The sequence below is a fragment of the Rhinolophus sinicus genome, linkage group LG09 (genome assembly GCF_036562045.2).
Source record: "Rhinolophus sinicus isolate RSC01 linkage group LG09, ASM3656204v1, whole genome shotgun sequence".
Classification (NCBI taxonomy): Eukaryota; Metazoa; Chordata; class Mammalia; order Chiroptera; family Rhinolophidae; genus Rhinolophus; species Rhinolophus sinicus.
Window position 1 is genome coordinate 31,242,642 of NC_133758.1, and position 15,967 is coordinate 31,258,608.

General features: G+C 37.3%; 1 protein-coding gene across 41 annotated transcripts in view; it reads right to left on the reverse strand.

The window, feature by feature from the left end:
• DTNA (dystrobrevin alpha) overlaps positions 1–15,967 on the reverse strand; it is a 355,310-nt gene that overhangs the window by 116,504 nt on the left and 222,839 nt on the right. For all 41 annotated transcript variants that reach the window (XM_074340141.1, XM_074340145.1, XM_074340148.1 and 38 more), the window contains one exon: positions 9,361–9,428. In XM_074340141.1, coding sequence (XP_074196242.1) covers positions 9,361–9,427 — 67 coding nt within the window. In that variant the 5' untranslated portion in view covers position 9,428. The remainder of the gene's footprint in view (positions 1–9,360; positions 9,429–15,967) is intronic.

The window sequence follows — 15,967 nt, forward strand, 5'->3', positions numbered from 1 at the left end:
TTGGCACCCGGTGAGTACGAAGTAAGTATTCATCATTATTACCAGTATCTTTCTCGTAAGCTTTTCTGTCAACCTCAGAGGAGAGTCCTTTCTAAAAACAACCACCACTCTTACTTTGTGGCTTCCAGTTCCTTTCTAACATAGAGAAACACGTTCCCTATATTCTTGAATGCCTTTTCCTATTGCACTTTTCCACTCAGGAATCCAGCATGGCTTGCGATATCCACAGCACCAGGTCTGAATGTTCTACTCAGAATCCAAGTCCCCCTTCAGGCTCTTCCCATCCTACCCACCGAACAATAGTTCCCACTACTCCCCACCCCAGAACCTCTGCCAGCCTTGGGCTGGTCTCACAATCCCCTGCGATGTTGTGTAGCAGCTGAGATTCCTCCCACCCTCCTCTGAATATGCTAATCTCTAGAATGTGTTCAGAACATACCAGACTTCCAACCAATGTCCACTTGCCTCCACTTCTAAATATCTGGGTTTCTTTAAGCCCAAGTTTATGGTTCATAACTGATGTAAAGGCACACAAGTGTATTTTGACCAGTATGAACTTTCTCTTCACCAGGAAAAGTGCTATATAAATGCTTCAGAATACAATAGAGTAGCAGGTAAATTAACTATCCTGGAAGTAATTATATTAGGAGACTGATTAAGTTCTTTCCTAATGAAACTTGGGGTAAATTAGCAAGTGTCCCTCACAGAGAGAGTATGTAGCAGTCCCTCAACTCAAACTGATCTCTTACAATTCATTTAAAAATACTATCAATATCCTATTACTTTATGGTTTTATAAGGGCAGATAATTAAATATTCATTATTAAGAAAGTTTATTACTTGACAAACAGGTTCATTGATACTGAGTGTTTGAAGGATAAAAGAGGTAAGGACTTACCCTCACCCAGTTGAGGAATTCCCTTATACATGTTCTCAAGAGGTAAACATTTAGCCAGCATCCATGTAAGATTATTTTCAATGATAGAGATGATTATAACTTAGCGAAAATGAATAAACTTTACAGTCAATAAAACCTTACCTGTCACTTCCTAGTTGCGTGCACTTTGGCAAGTTTAACTTAATGTCCAATTTCCTCATGTATAAAATAAGGATACCAGTTATCAACTAACAATGTCAACTTTACTGGCTGGTAAACTTGGTAGCTGGTACACAGAGTGCTTGATAGGAGATGGTCCTCCTTAAAGACTTCCTGTGTCATTTCTGAGCAACAATAAGTGATAGCCATTTCTTACACACACACACACACACACACACACACACACACACACACACACACACACGGTGTCAAAAAAATGTATACACATTTTAAGAAAGGAAAAAAAACTATTAAAATTGTAATACTCAATATATATACTGATAACCAAAGATGAACACAAGTCACACTTGACTTCTGCAATTACCAGAGGTGCTCAAAGTGGTTACCATCAGCGTCCAGACCCTTCTGATTATGGTGAACAACTGCTTGAGCAACGTTGACCAATTGTATACATTTTTTTGGTGCCCCCGGTATATTTGAGCTTTAATTTGCCTCACTGTAACTTCAATCCATCTGACCTAGTTTCCCTTCTGGAGCCACATCATCTTTTCTCCCTGTCACTTGATAATTTCTTTCCCAAACATTGGGAAGCTGCTATCATTATCATTATTACCATCTTCATTACCGTCAGAAGATCATGTACAAAAGTACCTATCATCATGCAGTTTACAGTTTAGCTGGGGAAGTAGCTTCTCCTTGACTTTTTAGGTGAAGATGTTCGACTGCACAGCCATTTCAAGTACAATGTCTACCATTGAGCACGGCACACAATAGGACTGCAATACATGGATGCTGCTATTATTATTCTCAGAATCAGGCAAGGTTTTGAGGCCCTTAATGATTCTAGTCATCCATTCTATGCCTGGTTAATGTCTCCTAAAATGATACACATATATAGAAAATTAAACCAAATGCCACAGCCACTGTCTCACCTGTATAGAATATATAGCAAGGAATTATTATCACCTTTGATGAGGCCATCTACTAATAAATATTTTTTTTTTTATAGATGACTCATTCTTTGGGCTCTTTGTAAGCCTGCAGTTCATTAAAAAAATCATATGTACTTATATGAAGTCAGATGTTTTCTTTTCCTATTTAAATGCTTCTCTGGGGGCTAAAGGTAGGACTTCATCTGTATCCGGTTAGTTTCTTTTAATTTTTAGCTCATGCTTCTAACCTTTCTGATATTTTAAAACATTTTTGGTTTTGTCATTGACATTTCAAAGGGGCTTCCCAGTTTCATGTTCTCTGTAAATCTGAGAGGCTTATGTGAAAAATGAACACTCTAGGATGCCTGATAACCAGACAGTGTAGCTATCAGAATACCCGAGCGCTAAATCTGCCTTTTCCTCTGGATGAGGATATCGTTTCAGTGATGCTGAGTTTGGCTCAACAATCAGGAGTCTCAATATCTGTAAACAATCCTTCCAAGGAAGACATCAGGGACATAGATTATTTGTGTAAGTTCTTCAAGAATGTTTTAAACCTAAAAGGATTGTGAAGCAGCACACAATTAAATTCCATAGCTCCAGAAACATCTTATCCTCTGGGAACAGAAACCCTCGCTCCTCTGCACCTCCCTCACTGAGGCCCTAGGGGCACTTTGGCAAAGGTGCACCTCTCCAAGATGCAGTAAAGAGGGGAGTAGAGTAACGTTTCGGGGCAGGAGGCACTGACTGCTCACCTACCCTGTCACGATGTGGACTTAACTGACTCTCTATTTTATTTAAAAATCAGGAATGGGTCCGGAGGTGTGTGAGTTCCCTATTTGTGTAAGTTCTTCCTGGCTGAGGGTAGTTCTGAATATTAAAAGGGATATGGGGAGCAGTGAAATTCAGCTTTTCAGATATAGCAGTACACTACCTTGCATAGACAGTGTAAGTGGCAACAGGGTCCATAATGAGTTCTGGGACGAAATAAAACAAAACAACTGACCTGAAACATGGCATTAGACTCTTGCTCTGTTTATACACCTTGTTAAAATACATTTCTTTGTGTTTGCCCCAATAAACCATGAACTGGAATCAGTTTTACATGTAGAGTCTCTTCTTGAAAGTGTATAAATTCATACCCTCCCTGGGAATAGATGCATGTCTTCTGTAGCCAAGTTGTTGCTTAAAATCAAGTACCTGAAGGGCCGCAAACAGACTCTTCCAGGGTAGTACTAGAGCCATCCTCCAAGTTGATTGACTAGTTACTTAGCCTCCTGACATGGTCACAACACTATAAATCGACTAAACTATATAGTGGTCCAGCCATGTTTCTCTAACACATGCACAACCTAAGAGACTTTGTCAGTATCTCACTGAAATTAAGGTTCATTTTTATCTTATGGTATTTTTCTGAGATAACAGTCTTATTAAAAAGGGAAATTAGCTGAATTAATTCCTCTATAAAAAAGATGGAATTTGAATAAATGAATAAGGAAATGAAGTCAATAGAGAAATCTTTGTTCTTAGCATGTTGAAATGTCTAGGATTACCACTATCTTTTGTTCATGATCTGAAAAAAAAATCCATTTATCATGAAACTTATATGAATTTCATACCTTAGATTCCCAAGAATCTATAGTCTCCCTTTGTAATAAAAAAATGAGTACAGCTTTTCCTTATCTTTCTTTTTTCCCAATGTTCTCTTCATTCTTTCACAAAATCAAGGATAGTGTTTTTTCCATTATTATTATATCACTGGGATATAATTCTTTAAAACATAGAAATTCAGCTCATTTAAAGAATGTCTGAGATTTGTTTCATAATAATACAGTGGGGGTTAGAGGTAAATAATTAAGGGCAGAACTAAATGCTATTTTCTCTACTTTTGTATGCATTTGAAACTTTTCATAATAAAAAATTTTAAGCTAATTCATTGAAAGCAACTTAATGTTCTTGCACCATCTCCTCAAACCTCTCATACCCACATCACAGTTGGAAGAAAGTGATAAAGATGAAAGCAAAAATACAGTTAAGAAATTCTGATTGATCACACTGTTATCGCCTATAAATCCTGTTTTTCCTTTATTTAGCTTTCCTTTTCAAGATTTTTTCTCTTCCCTTTCTCCCTCTGTCTCTTCTTTTCTTACTCTCTCCCTCTCTTTCTCCCTTTCTTCCTCCTTCCTTCTTTCTTGCTTTCCATTTATTCATCTATCCATCCAACAATCTATCCAACCAACCAACCAACCAACCAACCAACCAACCAACCAACCAACCAACCAACCAACCTACCAACAAGTCTTACCTAATTTTTGGCTTTAACTTCATTACACTCAGAACAGTTTAACACAATTAATGTATGTTTTGTCTCCTATGTTTTGATAGCTCATTATAAACTTTTTTATATAGTCATTCACATTCTTAAATATCTTTCATTTTTCAAATTCACTCAACAAATATTTACAGAATAAAGATGAAGCCTATGAACCCTGTGTCTGAACTCTTTTCCATGCTTGGGGATTGACTGGATGTGTGTGAGACAGAGAGAGAGAGAGAGAGAGAGAGAGAGAGAGAGAGAGAGAGAGAGAGGTAAAGTGTAAAGACGTATGGGGGTCAAAGGTAATCCTTAAATTTCTACTGTAGGCAACAAACTCAATGGGATGGGGCGGCCCTCACTAAGTTAAGGTACAAACAGGGAGGAACAGGTTATAGATGGGTGAAGATGAAGACTTTAGTTTTGGGCTCAATGAGTTTGAGTTGCTTGTGGGATGTCCAAGTGAAGCTATCCAGTGGCAGTTGAATATATGAATATGAAGTCCTGACTATGGAATACATTTTAGGAATTACCAACAAACATATAAACTGTAGCAATGCATCTTGACTGGGCCAAGACTGTGAATAATTTTCCATAGGAGACTGTGTGCACAAGTAAGCCTATTATACATTCTAGGTGACAAAATGAGGCACACAATTAGGAATAGGAATTTCCTCCCCACTTCTCAACAGTGCCCAACTGTCTGGTAGTTGTTCAAGAACTGCATGGCTTTGGAAATACTGGAAGGCAGAACCCCTGGCAGGGACATTGACTTTTTTGAGATGGTTACTTAGTTCATTTAATGGTGAGTCCACCTCAAACTGCTTCATCAGTAGAAGCTTTGACTATGAGGAGGCAAAGCTGGAAAAGTCATTGAGTTTATATGCTGATTATTCTGGATAAACTCGTTCATGAGAATGTGGCAGGTGGTTTTGAAGGAATCCTTCAATACTTGAGAGCCCTAACCATAATGGTGAGGCCTTGAGATAAAGTCAAATTACATATGGAAAGAATTACTCAAGAACATCACTTTGGTAAAACCTGACTGCAGGGGTTCTGGAGGGTACAAAAAGAAAGAAAAAGAGAGGAAGAGTGGTCAGAAAATACAAGGAAACAGACTAGGATGGTGACATGAGGTAACTTGCAGGATAGAGAGCCATGGTGCTAACACCTTAAAGAGGCTGAATGCATGAGAGAAGAAGAATCAAATAAAAATGGTCACTGTATCCACTGTGGCCTATGGTAGTGGGCCATCCATGTCATTTTTCTGAATATTTGAAGTCTGTTTTCCTAAAACTCATACTGTGCATTGCAAAATCACGCTCTGGGGTCCATTCCAACTATGCACCTGCTGACCGGAGTCAACATTTTGAAGAAGGACAGTCTGAATTGAAACAATTCAACAGTATTTGTTGAGTACCTGTATTTGCCTCCCTTTGATTTCTGGTCCCTCCTTCACCTAGAGGTCACTCTGTTTTCTCTCCAAGACCTTCCTCCTGTTAGGAAACCTTCCAAGTTCTGAAAGAGGGTTTTCCAACCACTTTCCTCTCATTAAAACCTACCCATCCTGTACCCTGGAGGCTTTTAAATCAACATTGATTCAACATCTAAGGTGAATGGATTTGAAGGAAAAGGTCTAGAGTCTGTCCCTAAGGAGGTCACCATAGTGAGTGACACGGATGTGTTCACAAGTGTCATACAAGACAGAGTAAATGTGCTCTGAGAGCAGGAAAACAGAGAAGAAGGTGAGTTTAATTCTAAGAACAAACTCTTCTGCTAAAAGCCAGTGTGGTAAACTTGTTTGAGCTGCTAAACAGCTGGAAAGGCCAAGGTGAGAATGACATTTACATTTAACTAGTCTTTTCAGCTTTAATAGAAGGCACTAGATAAATTGACAATTAGGGCATTATACTGAAGGGACTTTTTGCCTAAGTGCCTAATTCTTTGATTAAGAATTTCTTTAATCAAAGTAGGTGGCCACAATCGTTATCGTTGTTGTTGTTTTATATATAAAGCTAGGCCTTTTTGCTTATTTGTGAGTCCAGGCTACTCTTAATTTCATTTCTTTCTGCTTTCTGTTTTGTGGTTATGAGGTCAGGGTAGATATTTAACACATATGTGCTGTAATCACCTCAATTTGCCAAAATTTCTTATCAATTGTTCTTCTTATTAATTATTATTGCCTGTCCTCTGTTCTTGGCCTTTGTAAGGGCAAGATGCTTTAATGTTCCCCTCGGCTTGACTAACCTTTATTCAGGCTTCTTCCTGACTCTAGGCCTCTGAACTTTTTCTTAGAGCATCTACTTTAGAAAACTTTCTATTGTAAATTCTTTGTCTTTGAGATATAAATCTCCCAGCTTTTTGTCAGTTTAAAAACCCAGGAACATCTTTCTCAAGGATATGGGAGCCATCTCTTTGAAGTGCAATAATTGCAGGAAATCTCCCAGTCTCTGTGGGAAGGTAGAAGCCTAACTTCCTACTTGTGACAATTAGCAAACACAATTGACCAACTTACCCACTAATATCCTTCAGTACTGTTACACTAGCTCATCCCAGTGCTTAAATGCCACCCCACCTCCTTCTTTTGTTCTATGGAGTTGAGTTCAATCTCCCTCCCCTGTTGCAAGAGTCTTGAATAAAGTCTTCCTTGCCTTCTTAACCCTTCACAGGCAATTTTTCTTTGGCACTTGTAATTTCCAAAACAAAGACTCTTTTTGGCACTTTGTTTTGCTGTTTTTTTTTTTTTTTAATGTTTCTAGATAATATTTAGCTGACTAGATTTACAAGTTCTTCCTTTTTTAGCTCCCTGTTTAGATACCATAGATTCTTAGAAGAAGTTACTTTCCAAGTTTCTGTGTCAGTCTTCTGTAATACTAGTAGCTAGTAGTTTCCTTGTCTTTCTTTGGTGTCCTGCTGATAGAGCGAGGGTATAATCCATATATTTTTCAACCACTTAACACATCCTCAGTGAGATTGCTTTTCTCTTTTGTGTGACAGTCCACCTATCAAAAATCAATTCTTCCCTTTGAAATCAGTCAAATGTTTTATCTGGCAAAATCCCACTCACTGTGGACATGTCCTACTTAGTGTTGATCTAAACATGGTGCTCACTAATGGATTGTAAAGGTCAGATGTGTTTACCGGTCTTTGGCCAACATCTGACTTTATTATTTAGCATACCCTATGAAGAAAGATACATATTTGGGTGGCTTGCTTAACTATTCTGATCACTAATCAGGACAACTCATAAATGATTTCATAAAATGCATGACAACCCTGAAAATTTTCTATAAAAGACAAAATTACAATTTTGAAAATAAATGCACAATTTTCCTAAGTCTCTCTCATTTGAAAAATTTAGAGCCTTTCTCTTTCTATGGCTATAAAACTGATGTCGATCTTTCTTTGAGTTGGACAACTTCAATTCAAAACGCATGTGTGACATATGCATTTTTCTGTGCCAGGCACTTCACCAGGCACGGAAGGAACTGAGATAATGTACTTAAACTCAGATAAGTGTTTAAAAAAAATTATTAAATAAGCACACTTTTATAATATTTACAGTGTGTTGACTGATAGAGTCTTTAATGTAACAATGATAAATTTAAAGATCTTCCCCAAGACTACTGCTTTTTTATGTTAAATATTAATATGTTTTGCTTTTTCTGTCAAAACACTGGCCCCTGATGGACATGGCTCTTGTCTTTTCAGTCTAAGAACCTATGATGTGGGAGGATATCTGTGCGGCTTGAAATTTTGTTTATATGGGCAAGGAGTAATCAGATTCCTTGCTCTGTTAGATTTCTATCAACAAGGTCATAATTCCAGGTGACCAGCCATGCCAGGAGTGAAGATACAGTACCACACATGGCCTATGAAATTGGAAGGTCATGGCTGAAACACTCACAGGCATTTTAGACACGTTTCTAAAAGTGGAAGAGGGAAAGAACAGGATTGAGATTCCCCACATCAATTTTAATTTTCTTTTCTCTTTGTTAGTTCTAACATTGTCTTGGTGGCACCATATTATCAGGAAATGATAAAAGAAACTATGAATCTTATTATCTGGGACTTTATTTGCTCCGACCCTCATTCTTGCCAATCAGTTTGAATTTTCATAGAAACCTAATTTTGTCTACTGCCTTCTCAGGGCAAAAGGCTTACAACTCACTTCTGCTCATCCTCATTTCTTATGCAGGGAAGGAGCGATAAAAAGACAGTAATAGAACTGTACTTTTTTTCTATATAACATTTAATTTCAGATGTGTTTTTCTTCCCCTAATGTGCAGGTTTTCTTCCTTATGAATAAGAAACATGGTCTATAAGGGAGCTGCTACCAACCACTGATTTACACAAACCAGTAGCCTTTGTTTAATGGTTCTGCTTCAGAATCAGTAAATATTGTATTGATTTGGTTTCTCTAGTATAGCAGGTCACCTCCAAGCTCTTCTAAACTTTTGTTTTCCTTTTCACTTTTTAGGAACTGGTTTGTAGGACAGATTCTTCACCCTGCATGAACTCCAAATGACAGTTTCTAGTTTGGTCTGGTAATCATGCCTGATTCCTCTTTTCCATATAACCATATGATATGCTTTTGTAGGTAAGACATTCAAGGTTTCATTTCACAAATGTTGTCTAGAACCTACAATGTGCTGGACACTGAGATAGTGCAGAAAGATGAACACAGACTTTAAAGGTTAGTGGACTGTATTACTGCCACACTAAATAGTGTTTATTGAATGTGTGTGTGTGTGTGTGTGTGTGTGTGTGTGTGTGTGTGTGTATACATATACTCTTGTACATACTCATACACATTTAGGTCCATGAAACTTTTTATTTCATATAAAATATATAGTGGAGTAACAAATTATGATGATTCACCGAGTAATTTAACTTTTACCTAATAGAAGGTAAAAATGCCAAAATGCACATTTCACGCAACAAATTTAGGACTTTAAGGAAAAGTACACATGTCATAAGGATTAAATGGTTATACCTAGCCTCTCCATGAGTATTCAATGGAAATTGTAGGATCTTCCTTAAAAGTTAAATACTTACTCATCTCTGCAAACAGCTGTCTTCTTTCTGCCATGGTATTTCCTCTTTTCCCACTATCTTCAATCATTCTATGAGACAAAATGGTTACAATATATATTATCCTCATGCTTGAGGCAAACAGCTATTTCTATGTAAATGCACTTGCTGTAGTTAGGCCACAAACACAGACGAACTATTTAAAACTGTGTTTTTCAAAAGTTATATTTTCACTAACTTAAATTGCTGTACATATTTTTCCATATATAATGTTGTTGTTGTAGGGGGTATACCATTTTTACTTTTTAACATATGACAACTACAATAGCAAATGACCTTGTGCTATAACTGAATACAACCGTCTACAATTGATTAGGTGATTCATTTCACATATATTCTTTCAATTTTGGGAATACCTATGAAGAATATAGCAGTTATTATGGATCTCATTCAATAAATGATGAGATTGAGAGTCTCATGAACTTAGTGTAGTTAATGGCATAGACGTTTAGACTCTAAGACCTGTATGCCTTCCACCACATTCTGCTGCAAGTTGTCCCTTGTGCACCCCAAAACCTCATTTTAGAAGCAGGTAATTTTCTAAATGTTCATTCCTAAGTTGTGTGTGTGGAAACTGCAATAGTTTTTGTATACATCATTTCATGCAAGGTGGTTAGGTTGGGTCACATCTCTCTAATTAAATAAACATACTATTGTCTGCAGTGGATCTATTTTTAAAAATACCAGCAAAACAGAGAATGAAAAAAGATACAAAAAGTTAAAATTTGACTTGAGGAAAAAGAAATTAATGAGAAAGTTAATGGAAATGTTGTTTAGTCAGATAGAGGGTTTTGGGCTAAATAGCAAGGGTTTTATAGGTTGATGGAGTTAGCTTTTCAGTATATCTAATAAAACTTAAAAAAATAAGGTTTCCTCTCTCTCACAGACGTGTATACATTTATACGTATACCACTATATTTTGAATCTCAGGCCGGGTAAATATAAGGCATAGCTGATCTTTTTGCCTGCTTTTTCTCAAATATGGGTCTTTGTCCATGTTATTTTTTTGTCTGGATTGCCCTCTCCCTATGTTTAGCTAACTTACGGTTACCCTTCAGGTCTCAACTTAAGTGTATCTTCCTCCGAAATTCCCCTAACTCTCTATGATTGGGTGGGTATGGTGCTGAGCTTAACAAATCATTATTGAGTACCTTCCATACTCCAGACACCAAATGAAATTCTGGGTATACAACAGTGATCAAGTCATAGCTCCTGCCCTCAAGGTTCTTACACTCTAATAGGGGAGATGCAAAAGCATACAAGCAATGAAAACACAATGAGGGACTTATAGCTGTAGAAGTGGAAAGAAAGGTATGTGAATGTGAGAGAGGTTATTTCCTGGGGGTCAATTTAACAGAAGTATTTGCAGAAGAGTGCTCAAGAGGCAGTAATAGTGCTATGTACAAATTGACTCACTCGAAGGTAAAAGGAAAAATTGGTGGTGAAACATTGTGCTGTCAGTCAAACTGGTCAAACAGCCTCAGCAGTTGCTTTCATGAGTCAAGGATTATTTGCCTATTTCCAGACAAGGAAAGAAGGGCATGGATCAGCCTTTTTACAGAGTTAAGGAAAATGTGTACCCATCCACAATGGTTGATAATATAACCAGGGTCAGGTTAAATAATAATTGGAAAGGAGCAGAGTTTTTAATGAAGCTTTGGTAACAATTCACTGCTGAACACGATGAAATATTTTCCTTTTTGTGAGATTTTAAATATGTAGGTATGGTTAATATACTCATATAGAGAGATATCCGAAGAAAAACATGTCCCCCCTGGTTCACCTAACCCCATCATTACTCCAGAGGAAGTCGATAGATACGAAGCTGACATTCACAAAATAGTCTGGATATAGCCTCCAATTTTTATTTCAAGAGATGGGAAGTAGAGCTGAGTCAAAAGAGAGATAGGGGATAGAACCAGTGATATGTTCTTGTATCTGTCTATATGCTGAAATGAGATAAAAAAAAAACAACAACATTAAAAATAAATCACAAAGGATGGCAGGCTGGAAAACTCTGATTGAAAATGTCAGGGAGGTAAAGACTGGCTTCTGAACTCCAAGGACTTACTGCCTGTGTTACTCATCTTTTACTGTTGTGACACCTCTTTGTCTAGTTGATTTTTTGTGTGATTCACTGTAAGGGTTTTAAGGGCAGCAACGTCAAAAATTTTAAATTCTTCACAGCGCCTAGCAAAATCCAATGAACAAATACTAGGTATACTTATTGTACAAAACAAACAAAAAACAAAAACAAAGAGACAAGTCTGCTTTCCATGAAATAGACCTCAATTGTATTTTCAAAAACGGACTCAGAAAAGAGTAAAATTCAAATTGTACTAGTTTCAGAGATAATTATTTGAAAGGAGAGAAACTATATCTATAGTAATCTAGGGCCATACATTTTAAACCAAAACCTTGTCTTATGAAACAGACGTTGAATTAGATGCAAACTATGTTGATATCATCTTTTGGTCTATTTATTACCTTTTTCCTCTTCTTCTTCTTCTTCTTCTTTTTTTTTTTTTTTGGTTAATTAACTCATAAAAGAACCATCATTTGTTACACAATACGTATTAATTCTCACTTCTAAGTAAAATATATACCTTATGAGGAAAAGAAGGAAAAACTCAGTGGTGTGAAATAATAGAAAGCATGGAATATAATCATAAATATAAAAGGAAAAATTACACACTTCTCGTTTTACTCCCCAAGTTTCCTGGGAAGCAGCACTGTCAGATAAAATTGAGAATACTCACTTATTACCCATTGATCACAGTCATAATAGTGAAAAAGGGAGACACGCTAGTTTACAGCTTACATTGATTCAATAGTGGAACTTGCAGACAAAGTAAGCTCATGAATCCAACAGGCAAGGAGCCCCATTCTGGGAGCCTTAGTTTGCAATTTAACTTTGATCGGTAGGATTTGAGACACATGCCTGAGACACACATTCTCATGGCTTTAGAAAGAGAGAAGAGCAACACTTTCAGTAGGGGAAGGAGGGGCTCCGTTTAGTGAGCAATTTTACTTCTGAAGTTGTCAAGCTTAGCTTTTCATGACTTTCAGTATAACAATAGCTCCTCAAAGTCGTATGGAGAAGATGAAGGGAAAATAACCCATCTGTGATAACACAATGTCACAAAGTGCATGGCTCACTAATAGGCCTAATTGGGGTAAGTTTGTGTTGCTCCTTCAAGTAGATGAGATGCTTACAATCTTAGAATTTACCAGAAGATTACATGAACATCAAAAGAGCAAAACAGAACTAACAATGATAAATAAGTGATGAGCCCATCAGATTTTTTTTTCCATTAACTAGAGCTCAGCCTCACGAATTATACAGGGTATGTGTTGTTTTCACTTATGAGAATCCATCCATTCATTTTCTTCAGAAATGTTTATAATGTAACTATGATTTTCAGACACCCTACTAGTTTCTCAATATCCAAAGATTAGTAAGACATGATCCTTGCCCTTAAAAAGCTCACCGTTTTGAAAGGGAAACACGTTATTTTAACAAATAATTTTAATTTGGTGTAGTATGTACAATAATGAAAGTATGCACTGCTAAATATAGTTTATTTCTGGAAAGATCTGAAAAAGGCATCAAAGAAAGGGTGACTCTGGAAAAGAGTTTTAAAGGGTGAATAGAAATTTTCCAGATAGAAAAGAGCAAAGGAAGGGCAATTATAGTTAGAGGGAATCATGAAAAAGCATGGAGCTTTAAAAAGGGTATACAGTGCATTTGGGAATTGGGGATAGTTCAGTATTGCTGAGTGCAAGTTCAGTATTGCTGAGCGCATCTCTGAGGAGATGCTGGAGAGGTGAACAGACAGCACATCTAGAGAGCCTTATTTGTCATGTCTAGACAGTATAGGGCTTTCCTATAAGAGACAGGGTGCCATCCAAAGTGTAAGTAGGGAACTGATGTGTACAGATTTAGGTTTTTGTTAAGATTACTCCAGCATGGTGAGTGGAGGAGAGATTGTGTAGCCAAGGGGGTAGGGGGTGGGAGTACATAATGAAGGGAAGAGTCCAGTTAGCTGGATACTTCTGTGATTCAGGAGTGAGGATATTCTGTTTTATGCTAAAAGATTGATTTCAGAGAGATTTAGAAAGCATTCAATAGGACTTGGTGATTGGCAGTTCTCATGGGAAGAGCAGGGGTGAGGACCTCAGCTTTTGCTCTCCCACAGCACTTCACACGTTAGGAAACAATCTGTGGCTCTCATGGCAATAATGAGTTCGTAGGAGGTGAGTTCACCAAGTCACCCTTGTTCCAGCATAGTCATTAAAAGAGGGCTGAAAACTGGTCAGGGAGAGTTCCAACTCTTTGCCCCTATATATGCGGGAGGAATGAAATAACAGAGTAGGACAGTGTGGGAAACAGCAAGACATAAAGAATAAATCTAAATGTAGGACACAAAGTGTTAGAAGAAATGTGAACTGTATTTTGGCAAAGTGAGAATAAGTTCACATGGAAATATCACATCCTCGCTACTTCCTTCACATCTTCACTCCAATATCATCCACAATAAACATACATTTCTATTACATATGACATAGAAGACATTTTAAAGGTAGAAGTTTAACCTAATGGTGTCTTCCATTTGTATAAGTTTCTGAAGATTATAAAATGCTTTTCCCTATAACCTTGTGAGGAGGTGGGGGAGATATTATAATTTCCAAGTTACAGTGGAAGAACTTAAGACTCGGGCAGGTAAATTGGATGCTCAAAAACATACAGTATTTTCTGGCAGGGCAGGAAATTGAATCCACTTTTTCTTTTTTGCTTTTAATATTTAAATTCCTAGGCTGGTATGAATTCTAATTGCCAGTAATCTTATTCCATCTGCCACTGTTCCACACTAATTAAGATTTTTCTGAAACTGGTAAACTGAAAAGAAGTTGATAGAATTCAGTAACTACCAGGCCAAAAGGAGAATGGAGAGGGGAAGAGTCCACAGCACTCTCAAATTTCACTGAGATTTCTTTGTGGGACACGTCTTAAAGGGATCCTCTTATTTTAATACACTGTTATACTGGAAATAATCATGGTGATTAAAATAATTTCCAGCCTCCAGATTTATGTCAACCTAGACACATATAAACACAGCAACTCACACACCAATTCACACTCTCACAGTTTTCAATCTGCAAAAGCCGACAATGTTTTCAGAAACGACAATGTTTTCAGAAACGTCTGGCTCTGCTTTGCTTTTGCTCCATTTTGACAAATACTGAAGACTTGCAGACTTTGTGTTTAGTATGATGACATTGTTTCCATGCTTTATTTTCCTCCATTTTGCTCCAGGTGGTTGACAAGAAGATGCTGGGTTCAGCAATCACCAACTGCTGCACTCTCTGAAGTTAATAACTGCAATGAAGGCCATTTCAAGCTCCTTTTCCTCCTTTAATTGATTTATTGGTAGTATATACGTGCCTGTTTCCATTTCTGTTAATGAAAGAGGCCTCTCATATGACTTTCTCAGATTTACATTCTAGTCCTAATCTTTGGCAATATAATAAAAAAGCATTCAGAGCTCTTTCCTGAGGCAAGGTATAACTGCTTTTCCTTTTACTTCCTAGTCCTTTATTGAGAGATGAGCCCCTGAAATTAGGAAAATACTGTTACTAAAATAAATGGCTATAATGGGTTTCTGACTTTGTCTTTTACTTTGAACATTATCTTCTGTTTTTGGAACTAGGGTCTTGTTTTGGGGGCAAGGGGCATGAGCTCACTATTTTAGTGTAATGACCAGCTCGATATACTACCAGTGATTCAAACTTCCTGGAATGTTACCTGCCATTGTAGTTCTCAGATGTGGTGTCCATCACACCAGCCTAGAGACTGTACCAAAAATACAAATACCTGAATTTACTGAATCTGGGGCTGGAGCAGAGCATTTGTGCTTTTTAAAACCACCGTAGGTTGTCCTAATACATAACCAGGTTTGAGCTAGAAATATGATGTGCTAGTTGAGCTTGACCATGAACTTATTTGCATAACATTAGGTTGGAATTCTTATGTTGCTTTGTAATATGTTTCTCTAGCTCATAATACACATTATAAAATATACTTTGAGCCAAAGGAGAAGATAATTAATTCTTTGGGGAATGTAAATATACATATACATACATTGATACAGGTACCTAATGAGGCAAACTTAAAAAAATAGAAAATGCTATTAAAAATGAGAAAACCATTTTTATTCTGGGAAAAAATGACTCTCAGTGGTACTTTCAAGTCAGGAAGGAACCTGCTGTTCTGGGGTAAGAGAGTCCATGACATTTAAGGACATTTGGTTTCATTTGGTTTCATTTGATTTCATTTGACTTGGAACAAAACTAGGACTCCTGCTCCATAGCAGCTGGTATCACCCTCACCTCCCTCTTACTATCAGTAAGGGCTTCAAGACTGCAAAGTGAAGCTGGGAGCAACTTGGCATGGGTAAAAAGGAACTTTCTGGAAGGAAAATGATCAAAATTTGGACTGTCATGTGAGGTTCATAGTTATGAGAATGTCTCTGAAGGACTGGGGAACCCTGCCAAGAGCTTGATCAAAAGG